At 58.6% G+C, this 21758-nt stretch overlaps 1 protein-coding gene across 3 annotated transcripts in view; it reads right to left on the bottom strand.

The window, feature by feature from the left end:
• Positions 1 to 4628: 4628 nt before the first annotated feature.
• The window catches only part of HMCN2 (hemicentin 2), a 146214-nt gene continuing 129084 nt past the window's right edge, over positions 4629 to 21758 (bottom strand). Inside the window, exons 86-99 of one of the 3 annotated variants that reach the window (XM_045082600.1) lie at positions 18752 to 19021; positions 15727 to 15876; positions 14061 to 14198; positions 13844 to 13965; positions 13198 to 13435; positions 12738 to 12950; positions 11099 to 11161; positions 10860 to 10982; positions 10002 to 10136; positions 8990 to 9118; positions 8164 to 8484; positions 7444 to 7563; positions 6444 to 6570; positions 4629 to 5468 (exon numbers count right to left, since the gene is read on the bottom strand). In XM_045082600.1, coding sequence (XP_044938535.1) covers positions 5123 to 5468; positions 6444 to 6570; positions 7444 to 7563; positions 8164 to 8484; positions 8990 to 9118; positions 10002 to 10136; positions 10860 to 10982; positions 11099 to 11161; positions 12738 to 12950; positions 13198 to 13435; positions 13844 to 13965; positions 14061 to 14198; positions 15727 to 15876; positions 18752 to 19021 — 2495 coding nt within the window. In that variant the 3' untranslated portion in view covers positions 4629 to 5122. Of the gene's footprint in view, positions 5469 to 6443; positions 6571 to 7443; positions 7564 to 8163; positions 8485 to 8989; positions 9119 to 10001; positions 10137 to 10859; positions 10983 to 11098; positions 11162 to 12737; positions 12951 to 13197; positions 13436 to 13843; positions 13966 to 14060; positions 14199 to 15726; positions 15877 to 18751; positions 19022 to 21758 lie in introns of those variants that run through there. The other 2 variants (XM_045082601.1, XR_006607453.1) reach the window with 2 other exon arrangements.

Genomic DNA, 21758 nt, shown 5'->3' with positions numbered 1-21758 from the left:
AAGCTCTGGCTCAACTCTCTGTTTTAGCTCAGGCTCGAGTTGAACTGGTAGAGGCACCAGGGTCTCAGTCCCAGGGTCACAGGCTGTGGGGGACCTTTACTCTGTGTTGCAGAAATGACTCCAGTCCAGGGGACTGTCCCTTTCTGATGCACAGGCGCTGGTGACATTAGGGACAGTGGTGTCACAGCTCTTCTGAAAAAAAAAAAAAAGGGGGGGGGGCCCAACTTCCCAGTACAGGTCCTCCTCTGGGCACCAGAGGAGGATGAGAGGCAGAGGTTAAGGCCAGAGTGGATTGGCTGGCTCCCCAATGAGCCACTTTCCACCTGCAGCCCTCCGTCCACACCCTGCCCCAGCCCTTTCCCTGCAGAGCAGGTCCTGGGTCCAGCACTGGGGCGTGGCCAGAGGGGACCCCCCACCTGGGCCGGAGCCGCACTGTGGCTTTTGCCTTTCACCCACACCCAGGTCAGAGGTGTTCATCTGTATTATCTTTTTGCCGCTTATTCTTGCCTTATTGCAATGCTGAGAACCCCCAGTAAGTGTTGAATAAAAATGGTGACGGTGGGTATCCTTGTGTTATTCATGATCTTAGGGGAAGGCATTCATTTAGTCTTTCACTGATAACTGTGATATTAGTGCAGGTTTTCTGTAGACACTTTTCATCAGATGAAGAAGCTCACTTTTAGTTTATTGAGAGTTTTTATCATGAGTAGGGGCTGAATTTTGTCAAGTGCTTTTTCTGCATCTACTGAGATGATCATATATGTTTTTCCATTCTTATTTTTTTAGATTTTATTTATTTATTTTATTATTTTTTTAAAGATGTTATTTATTTATTTGACAGACATTGCAAGTAGGCAGAGAGGCAGGCAGAGAGAGAGAGAGAGGAGGAAGCAAGTTCCCTGCTGAGCAGAGAGCCCGATGTGGGGCTCGATCCCAGGCCCCTGAGATCATGACCTGAGCTGAAGGCAGTCGCTTAACCAACTGAGCCACCCAGGTGCCCCGATTTTCTGTTGATTCTATAAATATGGTTACATTGCTTGATTTTCAAGTGTTGAACCAACCTTGCATTCCTGGAATAATTATATCTCAATAAAGTTGATTTTTAAGTTTTTAAGACAAAACACGGGAGGATGGGAACTTAGGGTTAAAAGAGACAGGAAGGATGTACTTAATCACAAGATGTAGACTTCATTTAGATCCTGATTTTTTTTTAAGATTTTATTTCTTTGTCAGAAAGAGAAAGAGAGCACAAGTAGAGGGAGTGGCAAATAGAGGAAGAAGCAGGCTCCTCTAGGAGCAGGGAGCCCAATGCGGGACTCCATCCCAGGACCCTGGGATCACGACCTGAGCCAAAAGCAGGTGCTCAACTGACTGAGCCACCTGGGCATCCCCGGATCCTGACTTTTTTTAAGCATAAAAGAAACACCCTCTTTGTGAGCATTTGGAAATCGAACACTGACAGGACCTTGAATGATGGTAAGAAATTACTGGTTGGTTTTTTCCTTTTTTCCTTTTTTTTTTTTTCTAGATGTGATAACGATATTGTAGACAGGGTTTTATTGTTTTTTTTTTTTTAAGTTTCAGAGATATATTTTAAAATATTAATGAATTAAAGCATTTTTGAGAAAGGCTTTGATGATCTGTCATCACTCTTAGCATCAAATCTAGAGCCCTGTACTTCCTCTTCCGCCCTCACCCTCTACACCCTGGTTGCACTGGCCTGCTTGTGCTTTCTTCGGCGTGTCAGACTCCTTGCTGCCTTATGGCCTCTGCACTTACCGTTCCTTGGATGCCTCTCTGACCGCCCCCCCCCTCCTCCCACCAGACCCGTCCCTTGTCAGATGCTGTCCATCCTGCTGACACACAGTCGATGCCTGGAGTTTCAGGAAAGGATGGTGCAACATGCTTCCTCTCCCCACTGCTGCTGTCATCACTTCTCCCCTGTAGCACTCGACACCTGTCTTTCCGGCTACGTCACCGCCCCCCCCCCAAGCCCACTCCCCAACACTGCAGCCAGGGCGGTTTTCCAGAGGGTGGGCTCCGATTCTTGTGGCCACTTGTCTGAACATAGATACAGCCTGAACATCTAACCAAGGAGATGTTCCGCCTTCTTGGCGCCTTCTCTCCTCTGCCACTGGAGGGCTCTGCGCCTGCTAGTCCCAAAGGGGCCCGGGAATGTAGAGACCCTAAGCATGTCACCCCGCGACCATCTCGTGGTTGGCACCAGATACCACTTTGCTGCTACCCAGACCTGGACACTGGCTCCAGGAACAAGAATGTCCTCTAGGCCGGACCCCAGGTGGCCTGTCTCTGCCCAGAGGGAACACAGAGTCCAGTTGTTGGGTTCTTGGAAAAACTACATCAGGGAGTTTAATAAGTGACCTGCAGGGCTGTTTACCAACATTGATAGTTCGGGACAGCCTCAGCCTCAGCCTCAGCCTGGAGCTAGGGCTCTGGATTGCTGGATGGCCCCTTGGCCAATGATTGCCTGCCGGCAGCTGGAAAAGCAGAAGTGGAAAGCACTGCCTTGGAGCTGGCTCCCGTGGCAGCTCCCGAGGGAGGCTCCTCTTCCCCTCTGGGACCATCCCTGGGGACGTGGGTAGGGGTGGGTGGAGTCAGGGGTGCGTGGGCAGCACAAGATCGGGAGTCCTAGCCCGGATTCCAGGCCAAGTCTGCCACCGGCTCAGCAAGACATTGAGCAATCAGTCCCTTCCACCAGCCCGCCTCAAATAGAAATTTAGGAGGCAGAACTGAATGGACACTCCCTTGGCAGCTCCTCAGGTCTTGAATTGCCCTGGTCCCCCCTCTTCATCGGGCTCCTGGCTCTTCCCCCTCCTCCCCCTCCTCCTTTCTTGGGGGAGGGGAGACAGGGGACCCTGCAGGCTAATGCCCGTGGGCTCTGGAGTCAGAAGACCTGGTTGAGTTCTTCTTCTCCCCTTCAGGCTGTGTGAGCTTGGACAGGTGTCTCACCTTCTCTGAGCCCTCATTCCTTCATCTTTGCAATGGGCATACTCTTTCTTGCCTCTGGATCTCCTCGGAGAATTAAAATTCAGAGAGACGGTTTACGAATATGAAGGGTGAAGTGGGGACTGGGAGGCAGCAAGCAGGAGACAGCAGGGGTGAAAGAGAGTCAGCACCTCCCCTCCACTGGTCTCACCTCTGCAGTGCCTCACCCTGGGACTGACCTTTTCATGGGCTCCATAAAAAAATTAACAGCCCAGCAAATGGCAGGGCTCAGTTGTGACTTTTGGCCCCTAGGGTTGCACAAAGAGGGGCATTTAGCCCAAGGATGGTCTTCATAGGTGGGTGCTGGATAAATGGGTGTGGAGGGGGGGCTTGGAGGACCCCAGCCCCTCCACCCAGTGTGAAATCCCACCATTAGTGACATCTATAGCTTAGTTACATCAGAGGCGGCAAACTACAGTCCCCGCCAGTTTTTGCGAAGCCTGCAAGCTAAGAACGGTGTTTGCATTTGTAAATGGTTGGGAAAAAAAATCAAAGGGAGACTATTTCGTGACATGTGACGATTGTATGAACTTCAAACGTAAGTGCCCACGAATAGGTTCATTGGAACACAGCCACGTTTCCTCATTCGTGTGCTGCCCGTGGTTTTCCAGTGTCGCAACGGTAAGGGGAGTGGTTTCAACAGAGACTGTTCTGCAAAGCCCAGAGCACTCCCTATTCGGCCCTTTAATAAGGAAAAAGTGTGCTGACCCCTGCTTTAAACAAAAGCAAGACCAAAAAGTAGCTTTGAAAGTGGAAGCGCCCTGGGAAGATTCCGGAGGGGCTGTGGGGTGGAAGTCCGGAGTGCCAGTCTAACCATGAACTTACCGTTCGGTCGCCCATCCAGCCAGTGGCTGGGTCGTGTCCCCTCTCCAAGCCTCATTTTCTCTGTCAAGTGACACAGCGATTTAATGCAACAACGTCTAATCCAGCACTGCTGGAAGTCTCCGTTTACACAGTCTGATTGTCACCCACCCCTTAATGAGAAGTAACTCAGACAGCTTTCCTCCGTGCCCAGACGAGAGCTTGAGCATACACAGGGGGACGGGACAGTGTCACACTGAGCAAGGGGAACAAGGAGGAAGGAAGGGTTTCTCCTCTTCCAGACCATGTGCAAAAGAGCCTCCTTCTGTCACAGGCCATGGCCAGGGGCAGCTGGCAACAGGGGGTCACTGAGGCAAGGGCTGCAGCCAGCCCAGGGCGGGGTCGGGGTGGCGGGGCGGTGTGGGAAGACAAGCAGCACACTCCCCTTCTGCCGGGACTCTGGAGTCTCAGATGCTGTCCCAGCACACTGGAGACCGGCCAATACATACAGAGATGTTCTAATCCTGTCCCTTCCCAGCTCATTCCACCAAAGCCAAAGTCCTCTCAACAGCCCAGAGGCCCCAAGGGTCTGACCCCACATCCTTATCTTTCTGATCACAGCTCCCTCTTCCTTCCCCCAACCCAGGGCAACTCCAGCCTCCCCCACCTTCTTGCAGGATGTCTAGAGGAGACCACCTTCCAGCCTAAGGCCCAGGGCTGCTGGACCAGAAGGTTGGTGGTGGCCACCGCCCACCCTGACCCTCCCCCACAGCCAAAGCCTGTCCTTACCAAAGCAAAAATAACTGGAGGAAGAAATCAAGTTGATTAAAAGAAAACATTTTTATATTATACGGACACGCGGGGCTCAGGGTGACAGTGCCATCTGTGGGTGAAGGATAGCCGCTGCGCCCCCCCCCCCCCCGGGGCTCTGTCCTTCCCCCATGGGCCTGCGGGTGTGCTGTGTCCCAGCCAGGTCTCCCCAGGGCTTGGAGGAGCAGGTCAGACAAGCAGGCTTCCCTCCAGTCCAGCCCGAGGGCTTCACCACCTAAGGTGACACTCCTGACTGCTGAACTCCACCTCCGCGAGGGTAGGGGGAGTCGGGTTCGCGCGATCCGGGGGTCAAGGTTACATCCTCCCCTTTGCAGAGCCGCGGGTCCTGTTTGCCAAATGACGCACAGGGGTGGGAGATGACGTCGCTTGCCACAGCCCGTTGGCGGCCCAGGGCCACCTGGGCGGTGGGGGCTGGGCCTGCTCCTCCCTGTCCTCCATCCTCGGAGGTCACTGGTCTAAAAGCTGCTGCCGGCGACCACGCCCCTCAGTAGGGATAAGGGGACACCGCGATGAGCAGGACGAAGACGCTTTGGTGGCGCGGCGCCGCGGCGCGCACCGTCAGCCGGTAGAGGCCCGCGCGGGTGAGCGCGCGGCGGGTGTAGACGGCGCCCTGGCCGGCGCGCAGCGGGCGCAGTGCGAAGGGGCTGCGCGGGTCGGGCTCGAGCACGCTGAGCTCCGTGCGGTTGGCGGGGACGCCGGCCTCGGAGAAGGCGGCGAGGCGGGCCACATCGTGGTGGGCGCGCACGCCCAGGGGCAGCGGCAGCAGCTTGTACAGCAGCGTGGAGGGGCCGCCCGCGCTGCAGTCCTGCGAGCAGCGCCGGAAACACGTCCTGCGGGCGGGATACACGGACCGACTCTGGTGGCCGGCGGTATTAACCGGCCCTCGGCCCCTCGCCCCGCAGTCCTCGCACCCGCTGCCTGTCCCCTCGCCCCCAGTGCCTTCTTTACAAGCACCACTGTTAGCCCACGTTGGAGATCAGCAAGCTGAGGCCCAAAGAATCTGGAGATGTGCCCCTTCCCGTGGGAAGCGGGCCTCAGAATCCCATCGGACTTCCCCAGCGCACGGCCCCAGGCCAGTCTGGTGGACAACACAATTTAGAACCCTCCAGGTTTGCAGGGCACCCCAGAGCTGAGTCACCTGCTCTGGGTTTGCAGGGGGAGGAGACTCAAAGCCACGTGCCTAGCTAGCCCTTCCAGGGCATCCATGTCCCTCCAGGGCCCTGAGCCTAGGCCTCCCAATAGGTAGAGTCAGGGCAAGTCACCTTCCCTAACTGCTTCTGCTACAGCTTGTGTCGGCCAAGGTCCCCATGCAAGTGCATCTTTACCAGTATATGTAGCTGCAGTGAGTGTGTGAAGGAGGTGTGTTCTGTGCTTGTGTGCCAGTGTGTCGGGTCCTGGGGTTACGTGTGTGTGTGTGTGTTCCTGAGTCTAGGGTTTTCTGTGTGTAGCCATGTGTGTCATGTGAAGGTCTCCAAGTCCCCCTGGCCTTTGGGCTCTCCCTACCCCCAGGTCCTTATGCTCCAGCCGCAGGATCATTGCACTAAACACTGGTGCCCGGATTAACTTGCACCCTGAGGGGCTGCAGGAGGGTCTCTTCATGAGGCCGCCCTGCCCTGTGGGGACAGAGGCCCCTGCTCGGGAATTCTGGCAGGATTGACACCCCCCACCCCCGCCCCTAGCAGGGCCCCTGCCTGAGACATGGCCCTTCTGGAGGAAGGATCCAGCCGTCCAGGAGCCAGAACGTAAGCGCCCAGCTCCAGGCAGGCCGCGTGCCCCGATTTACCCCCAGCCAGCTCAGCCCTTACCCTGGGCTGGAGCCTTGCCGGTAGGTGGCCGGACACGGCGTGTCCACACACTGGTAGCTGCCACGGGTGTTAAAGCACATCTGGCTGGGCCCACACTCGATGCCATCCTCCTCACACTCGTTGATGTCTGGCGGGGGAGGGTGGCGGGGGGAGGTTGGCAAAGAGATGGGAAAGAAAAAGGTGTGACTTAGTGGGAGGGCCCAGGGACAGGAACCACAGAAGGTGCGGGAGCAGGGAGAGGCAGGAGAGAAACGCCTTCAGAGGACCAGTGAGGCGGGCAGCCCCTCTCCCCTCGGACCCAGCCACCTTGATCTGGGACAGTCCAGCTGGCAGGCCCTGAGCCCCTCCCCAATCCCCCCAGGTGGGCACCCTGGGGACCTCTGGAGCCTCCAGCTGGGCTGCAGCTGGGACCCAGAGTGCCGACTGCCCATGACCCTTGTCTGTCCCAGGGGAAGCCCCGCCCTTCTCATAGGACAGTCACAGATCCTCCCGGCAGCGAGTGAGGGCTGGAGACAGGCAAGACAGGCTGATGCCCACTTTCCGGGGGTGGGATGGCTGGCCCCAGCCTCGGAGCACATTCAGACAATTGGGATGGCACGTTGGCTGGGGAGTTAGGGGACCAGCAGCCAGCTGCTGCCTCACTGGAATGCTATCTCCCTGCCTGCCCTCCCAGGTCTCATGCAGTCACTTCAGAGAGGACTGTGTTAACCCCATTTCACCAGGAGGCAGAGGCTCAGAGAGGTGAAGTGAGCTGCCCAGGGACACTGCCCAGCAGCGCTGTGATCTGCCTCCAGGGCTGCTTTCGAAGCCTGCCCACGCAGCCTCTTAGTTCCCGCCTCGGAATGTGGCTTCCAGACAGGCTGTGGGCCCTTGGGGTGCTCTGACCTCCTCTCCCTGCCCCACCCTAACGTGCGATGCTTTAGAAGCAGCGGGAGACCCTCTTCCCCTTCCCAGGAAGCCCCGTCCTGGCCCGCCCAGAACTGGCAGGGGCGCCGCTCACCCTGGCAGTTTTTCCCGCTGGGAAGGAGGCGGTAGCCAGCGGGGCAGAGGCACTGGTAGCTGCCCTCGGTGTTTCGGCAGGCGTGCTGGCACAGGCTCCTCACCCGGCACTCGTTCAAGTCTGGCCCAGGCGGGGGTGGAGGGGGTGGGGGGGTGATGGTGGCCGAGACACACACTGAGTCATTGGATGCTGTGGTGCTCCGCCCCGTCCGCCCCTTGTTCCCGGAGGCTTGCAGGGTGGGGACGCAGGGGGGGGGAGGTGGAGACACTGCCCTCCCCACCACCCTCCCCTTTTCTTCTGCTGCTTAGCACCAGCCTCCACGGGGGCCTGGGGACCATCCCCGCCTCCCCACCCCCACCGGTCCCTGTTCACCGTCTCGTCTCGTGTGGACCTGCAACGGCCTCCTCCTGCCTGCAAACCTCCCTCCCTGACTGCTTCACCTCTGCACACCAAAAGGAGTTCTTTCTCAAAAGTGGGTCAAGTGTCCAGAAGTCAAGTGTTTGGGAGAATCCTCTGTCTCCCCCCCAGAAGCACTTTCCTGGTGCTTTTCTCCTGGTGCCTTTCCTGGAAGCTGCCCATCGGTCCGCCTGCGCCACCCATCCCACTTGCCCTGAGTCCCAGGGTTTTGAACATGGGGTGTGGCGCCCACCAACCCAGCCCCAGAGCCCATGCTAATGTGGCTACTGTGTCCCCAGTGGGATGGCTGGGGCCTGGCCTTACCTGTGCAGATCCCGTTCTGCCGGATGAAGCCAGCAGGGCACCAGGCCCGACCCAGACTGCTCGGGGCCCTGGAGCCCGGCCGGAGGGAGACCCAGGCGTGGGAGGAGCCCCTGGGGAAGGGGGCACGGGGCCGCAGCCAGGGCCCTAAGGGGCCCCGGTGGCTGACAGTGGTCACGTTTTGGTCGCTGCGCTCTAGCGGGATGCAGGTCTTGCCATCACGGAGAAGAGTCTGGCCCTGGGGGCACAGGCAACGGTAGCCGCCCTGGAGGTTTTGGCACTGGAAGGCACAGGTCTGGGGCAGCTGCAGGCATTCGTTGATATCTGCAAAGGAACAAGGCCAGGCAGGGGGCCAGACGTGGCTCAGAGGGCTTGCCACGGCCACTCCACCTGACTGTGGCCACCTTCCTGGGCTCCAGCCTTCCCCGGAATCTGGTGGCCTCCCCCCACTGCATACAGGCCTGCCCACGAGCCTCCCTTCTCCCGCACCGCCTCCAGCCTCTGCTGCTCACGGAGGCCCCGACATCCCCCAGCTCTGGGCCTCCTCCCAGGTTCCCTGGTACTTCAGCCTCCTGGGGAGGCCCATTCTCCCTGCTCAGCCTCTCGGACACCTTCCCACTTCTGCCCACCCTCCCCCTCTTCCTGGACTCCCGAGGGGAGCCAGACCGCAGCAAAGCACGGATCCCGGCGCACGGAAGGGGGAAAACGCACCATCAATGTTAGCTATGGTTTTGGTCCCAGAACTCAACAACACCCTTGTCACCCGTGTCTGCCTACGCGCCAGAGGGTTCTGACCCGGGCTCCAGCGAGGGGCTGAGTAGCTCCGTACCTAAGCAGGGCAGGCCGGGGCTCTGGGTCCGGTACCCCCGGGGACAGCTGCAGTGGTGCCCGCCTGGGGTGTTCTCACAGATCTGGTTGAAGTGACACTCATCCGACTCTTCCAGACACTCGTCCACATCTGGGGAGGCAGGGGTGTGAACAGAGGTGGGGCCGAGCCTCTCCCCTGCCCACAGCGGCCACAGCGCACCTCTCCACCTCCGGGCTTCCTCCCTGACCCTTCTCCCACTTCAGTGCCATGGGTAGAAGGTCAGTGTTTGCAGCCACCTGCCTCCATTAGGCCAGCTTTGGAGAGTAAGAAGGTTCTGGGGTCCAAAAAGAAAGCAGGGGCTTAAAAGGTGGGTTTTGGAGGCCGAGTCCCGGGTTTGGGCTGAGCCCTGCCATGTCTCTGGGTCCTTGAGCAAGGGACTGTCCCTCTCCCATCCTTTGTTTTCTTATCTGTGAGGGGGTCAGGACGGGACCTTTCAGGAAAACCCCGCATCACGCACGGGAAGGCGGTCGGAGCCTGGTTCAGGGAAGGAGCTCACGAAAAACAAGGAAGCGAGGCGGGAGGAAAGCAGGAGGCAGAGGACAGCCGGGGTCACCTCCTCCTCTGAGCTCCAGGTCCCCCTGCCCTTTGCCCTTGTACGAGGTGGTCCTATCCTCAGAGCCCGAGGACCCGAGATCAGAAAGCTCTAGAATGCTGGGGCAGGAAGGTCACCCATCCAGGGCAGAATCTTAAAGGCTAACAGCATCCGATTCCTAGTGGCCGCTGGAGAAGCTGTGTTGAGAAGGATTCCGAGGCCATCTTGGGGCCGGGAGGGGGCCTTGGGGAAGAGGCAGCAGACACGGCACATTTGCCATCCCTGACCTGGCCGGCTGCAGCTTTCTCCCCAGCCGCCCTGCTCCTCCTGCAGAGAGTTCTGCTTTCTCCAGAGGCCCAGAGGACCAGTGGCACACAGTACGTCCTCGACTGAAGCCTGGGACCACTGGAGTCCGGACAGCCACCCATCCTGCCCCGTCACCTTCACAGCCGGCCCCGTGAGGGGCCACCCGGAAGCCAGGCCTGCAGTCGGGGAGGCAGTGGTAGGACCCAAAGAGGTTCACGCAGCGCTGTCCCTCCTGGCACAGGTGGGCATCCCAGGCACACTCATCCACATCTGGGGGGTCAACGGGGGCCACGTGAACACACGTCCCCCAGGCCCACTCTGGCCCAGGAGCCCCTGGCGAGAAGGCCCCGCCCCTGCCGCTAGCTCCTTCCGTCATCTCGCCCCTCCCCCAGAAACACAGAGCCCACCCCCAGGGACCCACAGGCCTGGATCTGGGGGTTCCCTGACATGGGGTTGCAGACAATGCCTCGTGGGCACACGGCTCAAAGCGCAGTGGAGACTTGGCAGGGCCAGGCCTCACTGGGGGGCGCAGAGGCACGCCGCTGGGGAGGGTCGGCATCTGGACAGCGTCCTAGGGTCGGATTTGCTGTCCAGAAACCTTGTGATGGGGGCAAACAGAGCAAGTAGGGCAGATGGCTGTTCACCCACTTCCTAACCCAGTTGGTGGGCAGTGACCATGGGGTGGTGGGAAAGGCCCCGAAGCCATGTCCAGGCTCAGCAGGTGCGCGTGCCATGAACCCGGGGTGGCCCCATGTATGTCTCCGGGGCTCCCTAGCACCCCAGCACCTGAGCCCCTCCCATCTGCAGCCTGCGCAGCAGGGAATTCCCGATGGAAACAGGGTGTTGGCATCCCCAGGCTTGCAGCCAGTGCTGTCAGGAACAGGCCACGTCCTGAGGCACGTGCCCCTGGCTGGGGTCGTGGCTCCAGAACGGAAAGCCCAGCGCATGCCCAGGCCGACTTCAAGGAGAGCTTCTGCCCCGGGGCCCACTCACCTCTGCAGTTCCTGTCATCCCTGGCCAGGGCAAAGCCCAGCGGACAGGAGCAGGAGAAGCGACCAGGTGCATTGTGGCAGGAGTGAGAACAGGGGGTGGGGCCCTCCGAACATTCGTCCCTGTCTGGGGAGAAGGATGGGGGGGACAGAGCTCTGGTGGTCCGCACCCACAGGACACAGCGTCCATCCCAGCCTGAGCGGCCTCCCTCGTCCACCCCAGGGGAGGGGGAAGGCACTCACCCACACAAAACTCTCCCTGGGCATCCAGCTCAAAGCCCTCCGGGCAGCCGACTTCATTCTCGTCTACAAAGCAAAGGGACAGGTCCTAAGGATGCCAGGGCACTGTGGCCAAGGTGCCCCAGGACAGACAGCAGCCCCGGCCGTAGCTCCCTCTTGCCAGCCTGGCCAGGTCGATGCCCCCCAGCCCTGAGCCCAGCTGACGCCCAGCTCATCTGGGAGCCCATTCCCACCCAGCGCAGGCCTGGTGGAGGCACTGGCTGCGGGGGGGCTCACAGCAGGCTGGCCAGACCAGAAGTCAGCAGACACAGGAGAGATCATTACAGAAAAGCACAAAACGGGCCGTCCCTGTGTGCAAACACGCACTGCTGAGAATCCAGAGGAGTGGACCTGGCCCCTGGCTGTGGGTGGGGGAGGGGACCTGCAGAATGGGTATGTGATAGCATCTGATGGCAGCGGCAAGCACAGGGGTGGCAGCAGACTGAGTCCGCAGACAGACAGGAGCCCGGGAGCCCGTAGAGACGGCTGGGCCCCAACCGCACTGAAGTGCTGCTCAAAGTCCTGGAGGAGGAGGGGGAGGAGAGAGGAGGAGGGAGAGGGGGGAGGCAAGGAAGGGGGGAGGGGGGACGAGAGGGAAGAGGGGAGCCGTCTGAGAGCCCATCCCCAGCCCAGACCTGCCCGAGGCACTGGCTGTGGGTCACGCCACGGCAGAGGGGAGGCTCACAGCGGGCTGGCCAGACCAGAAGTCAGCAGACTCAGGGGAAATCGTTACAGAAAAGCACAAAACGGGCCATTCCTGTGTGCAAACACGCACTGCTGAGAATCCAGAGGAGCGGACCTGGCCCCTGGCTGTGGGTGGGGGAGGGGACCTGCAGAATGGGTACGCGATAGCATCTGATGGCGGCAGGCACAGGGGCAGCAGAAGACTGAGGTCCGGAAGAGACAGCAGGGCCCCACCTGCACTGAAGTCCTCCTCAAAGTCCTGGAGGAGGAGGGAAGAGAAGGAGGAGGTGGGGGGAGAGGGAGGCTAGAGGGAGGAGGGGGAGGTGGGGGAGGAGGGAGCCGTCTGAGAGCCCATCCCCAGCCCAGGCCTGCCCGAGGCACTGGCTGTGGGCCACGCAGCAGGGAGGCTCAGAGCGGGCTGGCCAGACCAGAAGCCGGCAGATGCAGGGGAAATCCTTGCAGAAAAGTACAAAACAGGCCGTCCGGGCATGCACACGCGACTGCTGAGAATCCAGAGGAGTGGACGTGGCCCCTGGCTGTGGGTGGGGGAGGGGACGCACAGAACGGGTACGTGATAGCATCTGATGGCGGAGGCAGGCACAGGGGTGGGGGCAGGACGCGGTCTGGAGACGGGAGCCCAGACTCCCGCCGTCACTGTGAGGGCGGCAGGCTGCGAAAGTAATAGCTGGGTGTCAGCTAAGGGTGTCCGAGAAAACGCTGTACTCCTGGTACCTACAAGGCAGGCGACACAGTGTCCACTTTACAGGTGGGAACCCTGAGGGTCAGGGCACTGCCGCCGAGGTGCCACAGCTGGGAAATGGGTGTGGCTGGGTTTGAGCCAGGGTCTGCCTGACCTCAAAGCTGTGCCCCTACCACGGTCCCGTGCTCCATGCTACGAACAAGCCAGGACCGCAGATACCGGTACCAGGTGTAGCCTCAGCCTCCCCGGTTGGATATGAACCGCATCCGTACGTGGGCGGCCAGGCCTCCAGCAGTGGCTCCTGGCTGCCCCAGTGCGTCCTCTGCTGCAGGGGCCTTTGAGGACAGTGGCATATGGCTGGAGTCCGGAACAGCAGCCGGGGTGGGGGAAGGGGCGAGCTTGGACCTTCACCATGGCGCCCAGGAAAAGGCTCTGGGGGGTTTGAACAGGAGTGGCCTGAAAAGCCACTGTTGGGCATATGGAAGCTTGGACGGGAGCAGGGACACGTGGGAGGTGAATGGACAAGGAGGCGAGCTGTCCCAGTCCCGAGTTTCTGGCCCACGGTCAGTGGGTGCGGGAGGTGGGGCGTCCCCTTGGCTTTTGGCCAGGTGCATCTGGGGCCCCCGGTGGGGGTTTAGCGGGAGCAGTGGTGCGTGGAGGCCAAGGCTGGGGGCCTCACCGGCTTGCAGGGCTGTGGTAAGCTGGAAGTGCAGGGCCTCGGCCTTGGGGTCGAAGGCCGAGCTGATAGCCGAGGCCCTCAAGTGCTGCACCAGCGGGGGCTGGAGGCCCTGGGCCGCCTTGTACTGGACACTGTGGTTGCATCGCAGGAACGTGGGAAGGCCGTCCCGCAGGAAGTGCTGCGTGGAGCCCACAAACAGATGGCCTGGGCCAGTCTGCACATAGCTCTCCTCAAAGTCCTGGAGCAGGGAGGGGGGTGGGGAGGAGAAAGGGGCAGGGGGAGGGAGAAGGGGGGGAGGGGAGGGTAGAGTAGGAGGAAGGGGGGAGGAGGAGGGGGAGGAAGGAGACAGATAAGGGTCAGATTTCAGCTCCCAAAGGGTAGGACCCTCAGCCCCTCATTCAAGGGGGGCCTTTCTCCTCCTCCTCCAGCCGGGGAGGGGGGCACCCTTGCGCAGATGACCTCCCTCCGGCATTCTCGGGTATGAAATGGGGAAGACACTGGAGAGGCTGGGCGCACCAGGCTAAGTCCAGGCCAAGCCACACCCCCATTCCTCCTGGGGTGTCGGGAGGGGGTGCTGGGGGCGGCTCATCCTTCTCTCCCCCGCCTTCTCCCCCGCACACCCCCACCCCATCGGGCCGGCCCCCACCTGTACTTGAAGTTCCGCTTCAGCCAGGCTCTCGGGGATGCCGCCACTGACCTCCACATCGAGGAGCAGGAGGCCGTCGGGATCCAGGCCCCAGGCCTCCTGGGTCATGGTGAGCAGCTCTCCTGCAAGGCATCCCGCCCAGCCCGGGGTCACCACCGGGAGGCCTCAGCCCCACCCAGCCGACCTGGGAGGAGGCCCGCCCGCCCCCCCCCCTCACCTGTGGCAAACTCCACATGTGACTTCTGCAGGAAGCTGCCGCCTGTCAGAGAGTGGCCGTTCAGGGCGTCCCCACTCTCCCCAGCCAGGGCCCAGTAGATGGGGGCGATGGTGACCACGAGGGCCCGCATTAGAGGACCTGCACGGGGTGGGCGTGGAGGCTGGGTCAGGGCTGGGTCCTCAGGGCCGCCACTCTCCTGCTCAAGATCCCTCTGTGGCTCCCTATTGCTCCGGGAGGGCTCAGCCCCTTCCCTCCCTGCCCAGGCCCTGCCATGGGATCACCTGAGTCAGTTGCTGGATTAGAACCTGGGAAGGGGGGAAGACAAACACCCAGTTTGTGGAGACATGGGGAGAACGAGCAGAATAGGGTGTGCACAGACGGGCAGCTGACTTGTCGATGCTCAGTTCAGTTCAAGGAATCCTAAGGGTGACTGGGTCACCGCCGAGCCTGGGACACAGGGGCTGGACCGGGCTGGAAATCAGGTCTCCTAACTTACAGATGCCTTCCAGAAGAGCCTGGGAGAGGACGGCCATGGACTTTGTAAACAGGGCCAAGAAGTTGCTCTGGACATGGATTCCCTGACCTTCACGTGATGCCCAGGCCTCCTCACAGGGCAGGGGGCACCTCAGTCTGGGGATGCAGAAACCCCACTCGCTTGGGGCCAGGGAGGGTGGAGCTTCTCCGTGGAGCCCCAGAGGAGTGGTCTGGAGGACCCAGGCTCGTGGCCAGCAGAGCCTGTTTCTAGCACATGGAGGCTGGCCCACCTGGCTTAGGGCCAGCTGCTTCTCCAAGGGCAGCTGGAAGTAGCAGCCCCATCTGGGCAGCCTCTCACTTCACTCGCTCTCTGCTGCCAGCCAGCCTGGAGTGACCCCCGGCCAGAGCTCCCTGACCCCACGCTGTTCACACAGGCCTGCAGTCAAGGGCAGCTCTGGAGGAGCCGCTTGGGCAAAGACCCGGTCTGCAATGCCCTCTCCCTGCTCTGGACCCTCAGGGTGCCCTGCGAAGGGCGAGGCAGCAGGGTCTGCAACATCACTCCAGAACATTCCATCTGCTAGGGCACAGTAGGATGAATCTGTTTGAGAGTGGACATGCCCCGGTGCTAATTTTATTGGCTTCATTTCTCCCTTTCTGCCCCCTCCAGGGGGCATACCCCTTTATCCTTCTTTTTCTTTTTTTTTTTTTTTGGATTATTTATTTATTTATTTGACAGACAGCGATCACAAGTAGGCAGAGAGGCAGGCAGAGAGAGAGGAGGAAGCAGGCTCCCTGCCGAGCAGAGAGCCTGATGCGGGGCTCGATCCCAGGACGCTAGGATCATGACCTGAGCCGAAGGCAGTGGCTTCAACCCACTGATCCACCCAGGCGCCCCATCCTTTTTCTATCGGCTCTTAACAGTGAGTGGGTGGAGGATTCTCACTTGGCCATCAGAGATCTCAAAAATTGTTATCTGACTGCATTCGTGTATCCTGGTGATTTCACACTGTCTCAGTCTGATTCTTATTTTGTTCTGTTGGGAGGTACTTGGGGGACCAGGTAGGAAGTGGCCTGTACCTAAATCCACTTTGGCTTGGACTCAGGTCTTAGGGGTAGGCCGGTTTCCTCCAGCCATCAGGCCCTGAGCCGGCCTCAGGACGCAGGTGCAGGTGCGGCTCTGCCCCCCACTTACCCACACTCGCAGGGACGTGGCTGATGCTGCTGTGGATGGTGGTGGCCCCGGAGCCTGCCTCCTTCCGCATGCTGGTGTTGAGAATGGCTCTGCTAAATTCCTGGCCATTGATCACCCCGGACATGCTGCCGCGGCTCCCGCGGGGCTCCCCTGGGAGGAGGTGGAGGACAGGGACATTATCGGAGGAAGCCCGTACTGTTACCTGCTTCAGGGAGGAGGAACGGAGGCTCAGCACGTGCAAGTGACTTGCCCCAAGCGACAGAGCTTGTGAGTGATGGACTCACTGCCCAGGAGATCCTGGCTCTGAGAGAGAAGAGGTGGGGAGGCTTTTGAGAGGCGCCCTGCCCTGGGATGGTACTGGCTTCTAATTCTGGCTCTGCTGTCACCTTCCTGAAAATCTCGACAAGTCAGGCCTCCGAGATACCCTTGAGTTGGGTTATCTATACAGTGAGGAGGTAGGACCACAGATGTGCCAAAGACCTGTTGGGTTCTAAAATGCCAGGAGCTTGTGATGGAGGAGCTGGCAGCCTCCTCTGGGCCGGGGCATCAAGCCAAGGCCTGAATGCTGCCACCTGAACATCTGTCATCCCATCCGTGGCCCTGGCTCCCGCCGCCCCGCAGCTGGATTTCCAACAGCAGCGGGGCGGTCTGCAAGCAGGTGCTCTCTCCAGCACTCATCAGAGGCTGCTTCCTCTGGCTAATGGGCCAGCTGTCTCCTCGGCACAGATGGCATTCGGGGGGGGGGGCGTGGGGGCGCATGAGACAGAGGCTAGTCTGCCTCTTTGCTTGCTGGCTCTCTGGGGAAATTAACAACTAATTGCCCATGATCTGTCGAAAAATAACATAAAACACTCGACTGCCAGGATCCTAAATGGGCAAATCAGGGGGCCGTTTCACTTTGGATTCCAGGAAGCAGTGTCGTTTTCCTGCAGCCTGGAGCTGGGGTTTGAGGCGATCTGATGCCCATCTGGGATGTCTCTTGTCCATATCCGCAGCTCTGGGGTTTACAGGAGAGACAGCAGAACAGGCCGCAGACTGTCCCTGGGCTCTTAATAAGGGCAAGAGGAAGAAGTCGGATGCAGAGAAGAAGGCAGTAGCATGGCCTGGCATCCTTCAAAGCGGACAAGAGGCCGGAGGCTGGGGATGACGAGTCACCATCAACTTTCTCAGATATGGGGGGACTTGGCAGCCCTTTGCCTCCATTGAGGCCGGGAGGGGCCCCCAGGCTGATGGGGAACAGGGAAGAGAAGACAGTGTTGGTGGTGAGGGAACCTCCCTGAACACCTTTTACCTCGCCACGCCCCATGGGAAGGACTTATCCCATAGACATACTCAGGCGAGCATACAAAGATGCCCACCACAGTGTGCTTTTTGGAGGGAAAACTGGAAAACAAAACAGAACCCTAAAATGTTGCTTATTTAACAAAGCCAACAGCAATTAAGTTAGGAAAGCATCCCTTTGGGATAAGAAACCACTGAGAAGATGTAGGCCGGGCTTACTGTCATGGAACATTGTCCAAACAGGTAGGTTGTAGGACAACCTATAAATTTGACCTCATTTATAAGAAGGATAAAGCACATCTCTTTATGTTTGGGGAAAAATGTGTAAAGAGATATACCCCCAAGTAATGGTCAGAGATCGCTCTCTCTGGTCCTTGAAGGAGGTGAGAACATTGATAATTCATTTCTTCTTTGTAGATTTGTTTCTAACTTATCTGGCCTTTCTATAATTAGCATATGGGAGACTTTCAACACGGCTGTTTCCATTTAGAAAGTGAGGCTGTTCTGAATGAAATGATGTGCCCTGAAAAAGGTGGGTGGGAATCCTAATCCCCAGACCTGAGGCTGTGACCTTATTTGAAGACAGGGTCTATGCAGAGGGGACTGAGTTAACATAAGGTCATTGGGGTAGGCCCTAACTAATTTAATAACTAGAGTCCTTACGTGAAGGGGAAATCTAGAGCAGGCATGTCTCTGGGGGGACATGCCGTGGGAACTTGCAGGTAGAGATTTGGATGATGGGGCAATGCTTTTATAAGCCAAGGAACACCGGAGCTTGCCAGCAAACCGTTAGAAGCTGGGGTCAGGGCGTGGGACAGACTCTTCATCACGGATCTCAGAGGGGACCGACCCTGTTTCTCCTCGATCTTAGATTTCTGGCCTCCAGAACTGAGCACTGGAAGTCCTCCAGGCTGCGACACTTTGCTATGGTAACCCTGGGAGATCCATCTAGAAACCACATGCAGGGCTCTGTGGTCTGGGGTCGGGGCTTCCGAACAGGAGAGGAGAGGACGGGGACCCAACTCTGAAGGTGTCCTGCAGAGACATGGAGAAGTAACCTGATGGGGGGTGTGGTGACAGATGAGTGACGGCTGCCGTGGCTGTGGACAGAAATGTGTAGGGAGTATTTGCTACAGAAACACAGAAATACATTCAGAAGGAATATTCGGAGACTTTCCATTGTGCAGTCTGAAGTCATCTTGCTGTCGTTTCTCAGGACAGTCCTTTTCCCGGTTTTGAAGTCTGGCCTGAGCTGAGGCATTGGGAGCTGAACGGGGCGGCCCAAGTGGCCAGTGTCTCTAATGCCAGAATCAAGCAGCAGCCATCACCGCCCCCCTACCGTGGCCGAATTCAGACTTTACACATCGATCCCCAAAGGGGGCCCCCTGGACATCCTGGTCTCATTCTGCCTACTTCACAGGATCGTGGAACATCCTACAAAGAGGACCCACGTCTGTGCCCGGTGAGCACGAATGGCCAGGGTTCCCATCCAGTATGAAGGGCCAGCCCTTGGGCTCTTGGAGCCTCAGTTTCCCCAACTGTAAAGGGCAGGGTAAGGAAGATGACCCGTCAGTCCCTGCCAGCTGGTTCCTCCCAAGTTTGTGACTTTAAGCAAAGAGAAGATTCAGGTAGCTGGCAGGGCAGGGGGTGGGGGGGGCATGTCCACCATAAACAACACACACATCCCCACTGACCAGGAGATCCCGTCTCTGTCCCCTGCAGTCTGAGCGGGGACACCCCGTACCTCTGACGGCCAGGACCGCCCGGGCCGTGGCGGAACCCAGGAGGTTGTGGGCGACGCACTCGTAGGCGCCCGCGTCCCGGGCCTCCACGCGCTGCAGCCACAGGCTCCCGTCGGGCAGGGTCCGGAGCCGCCGGCTGGCCCGCAAGGGCTGGCCCGCTCGCAGCCACTCCACCGTGGGCACCGGCTCTCCCGAGGCCTGGCACTGCAGGGCCACATCCTCCCCGGCTCTCGCGGTCACATCTTGGGGCTCCACCCGGAACACCGGGGCACCTGTGGGAGGCCCGGGGCAGCTTCAGGGAACGTTTTTGTCATTTGTGTGTGTTTCGGAGGTAGAAAGGGGATAACAGAATCACAAGTGATCATCAGATCATCGGACAGCATCTCCTTCGAGACACTGTTTCCCCGAGCAGGACCGCGCTGCTCAGAGCTGCTTGCTTGCTTCCTTCCTCAGCCCACAACAGACCCTAAGTGCCTTTCCGGGCCATGACATCCTCGTTTCTAGCACCTATTTGGTGGTCCACTGTTTGGGTCTCTTACAGGGGTGTTTCCAACGTGGTGCCTCTACTTGGTGCCAGAGGGGAGACGGGAGGGAGAGAGGGCCCCGTCCCCTGCTGTGGGAGAGTCTCACCAAGTGCCTGCCTGACCCTCGGTCTCCTCATCTGAGAGGTGGGAATCCCTGTCCACTCGCTCCCACAGACCCTCCAGCTGCAAGGAAAAGGCAGCACATGCCCAGCGCTGGCGAGGGCGGGGTAAGGCGAACTCGTACACACGGAGGGCACGGGAGCAAGCAGGCACAGCCCCGCAGGGAAGGACCGGCCGAAGCTTAGAACAGCAACAGTCTGCTCTCTTACAGCTCTGGAGGCCAGGAGTCCCAAACCAGCTGTTTCACGGGGTAATGTCTGCTTCCTCCAGAGGCTGCAGGGCAGAACCTGCTTCTTGCCTCGTCCCGCTTCTGGTGGCTTCTAGCGTTCCGTGGCTTGATTGAGGCTGTGTCCCTCCAGTCTTCTCTTCCTCCTCATTCTCCTCCTCTTATTCCCCGTATATAAGGAATATACGCCCCTCTCTTACAAAAGCACTCATGATTGCATTTAGGGCCCACCAAGACAACCCCAGATCACTTCCTTAACTTAATCATGTCTGCAAAGATCCTTTTCCCAAGTAAGATCACATTCACAGGTCCTGGGGACGAGGACACAGTCATATCATTGGGAACCACAGATCAGCCTACTACATCCAGGATCTCCTGAAGTGGAACGCATGCCTGCTGTGTGTCCCAGCCTCTCTTGGGTCCACACCCTGACAGAAACGTGGATGTGTGTCCACCAGAGGTGTGTGTTGGAATGCAGAAGCAATGCTGTCTAGGTCGCGGTCTAGAAGTGCCTAGAAGTGCCGGGCAACAGGCAAACCATGGCACTGAGGATGGAGGAAGGCTTTCCACGAGCGATCTCACACACAGTGTCGTGCCCAGGAAGCCCAGCACAAGAGCACATACGATAGGGTTTCGTTGAAACAAATGTCAGAAAAAAGCAGGAGCAAGATGCTGGCCATTGCTGTATGAAAAGTCCAGCAAGTCTGCTCCCACAAAAACCAAATGTAAAACTTAACAAAACTAGCCAAACCAACTATTTCAGGACTCTAGACGTCCAGGAAACGATCATTTACCCGTGAGAAGCTTCTAGAACTTGGGGCGAGAATGGTGGAGGTGTGTGGCCTGGGGCTGCTCCCATCTCCCACCCCGACTCCACTGTGGTCATTCTAGTGGTTTTGCTGGAGCTGGGCTGGCTGCAAAACCCCCAGCTCTTGCTATCCCAAGGGACCGGCTTGATTGGCAGGCGAGGAGGCAGGTATATTCTGAGAGACCAGGGTGTTGTCAGGGGACGGGAGAGGGGCAGAACTGGCAGGAAGCAGATGGGACCTGGCACCTCTGCTGGTCTAAGGAAACCAGGGGACCAGCTGGAAGCTTAATGAGAAGAGCCTGGAAATGAAGGAGCCCTGGAAAGGCCAGAGCAGCTCTCCGCACATCCTGGCTTCCGCAGACCATGCGCACCTGTGCAGGGATCTGGGGGTGGCTGGGGGTGGACAGGAAGAGTCAAAGTCAAGGCTACTCCAAAACTGCCTGAACTCTGAGTCACTCCACGGCCACACGCAGATGCATCGATGGGGGGTGGAACCTCAGTTTCTTTGCCCTTAATTTTCAGCAAGTCGGACCGTGATGTGTCCCGTGCAGAATTTCCTCGGGTTTATCCTGTCTGAGTTTTGCTCAGCTTGTTGAATCTGTAGGCGTATGCCTTTAGTGCAATTTTGCAGAATTTCAGCTCTCATTTCTTTGAATAATTCTCTCTCTTTTCTCCTTTCCCTCGGGGACTCTGACGTCACCCTGTCAGATCTCAACCTTCCGCACATTTCTGCCTGCTCTGCTCCTTGTTTATTTCAAGTCTGGTTCCTCTCTGTTGTTCAGACTAAGTAAATTCTAGCGTTACATCTTCAAAACCACCAGTTTTTTCCTCTGTCCTCTCCATGCAGCGTTTACACCTGCCCACTGAGGTTTTCCTTTTATTATCAATGAAGTCCTACAACTTCCCTTTGGTTCTTCATAGCTCCTGTCGTGCTGTTGTGTTTCAAGCACGTTTCTAATTGCTCAGCCAGGCGTTCTTAACGACACTCGTTTTACGATCTGTGTCAGAGTATTCCAACGTGTGTCGCTGTCTGTGGACCCGCTCTTCTCGTTCAGGTTGAGAGTTTCCTCGTTATTGAGAAGACGAGAGAGTTTCAGCTGCATCCTGAAAATCCAAGCACGACAAGCCTCTGGTTCTTATTTCCTAGCAGGCTTCCTCTGCTGCTGCCAAGGGAAAGGAGGTGCTGCCTCATTGCTGGCAAGTGAGGGCAGACATCCAGCCTCCCTAGCTGGCCTCTGGGGGCACCCCAGAACATGAGGGGTGCTCCAGTACTCCCGGGTGAGCCTGGGAGCTCAGGGTTCCCAATTCTCTCCGCTGACGTCACTCTGGCT

Source organism: Mustela putorius, unplaced genomic scaffold (genome assembly GCF_011764305.1).
Source record: "Mustela putorius furo isolate JIRA1106 unplaced genomic scaffold, ASM1176430v1.1 tig00000596_pilon_pilon_pilon, whole genome shotgun sequence".
Lineage (NCBI taxonomy): Eukaryota > Metazoa > Chordata > Mammalia > Carnivora > Mustelidae > Mustela > Mustela putorius.
This window is presented reverse-complemented; position numbering and strand designations above follow the sequence as displayed.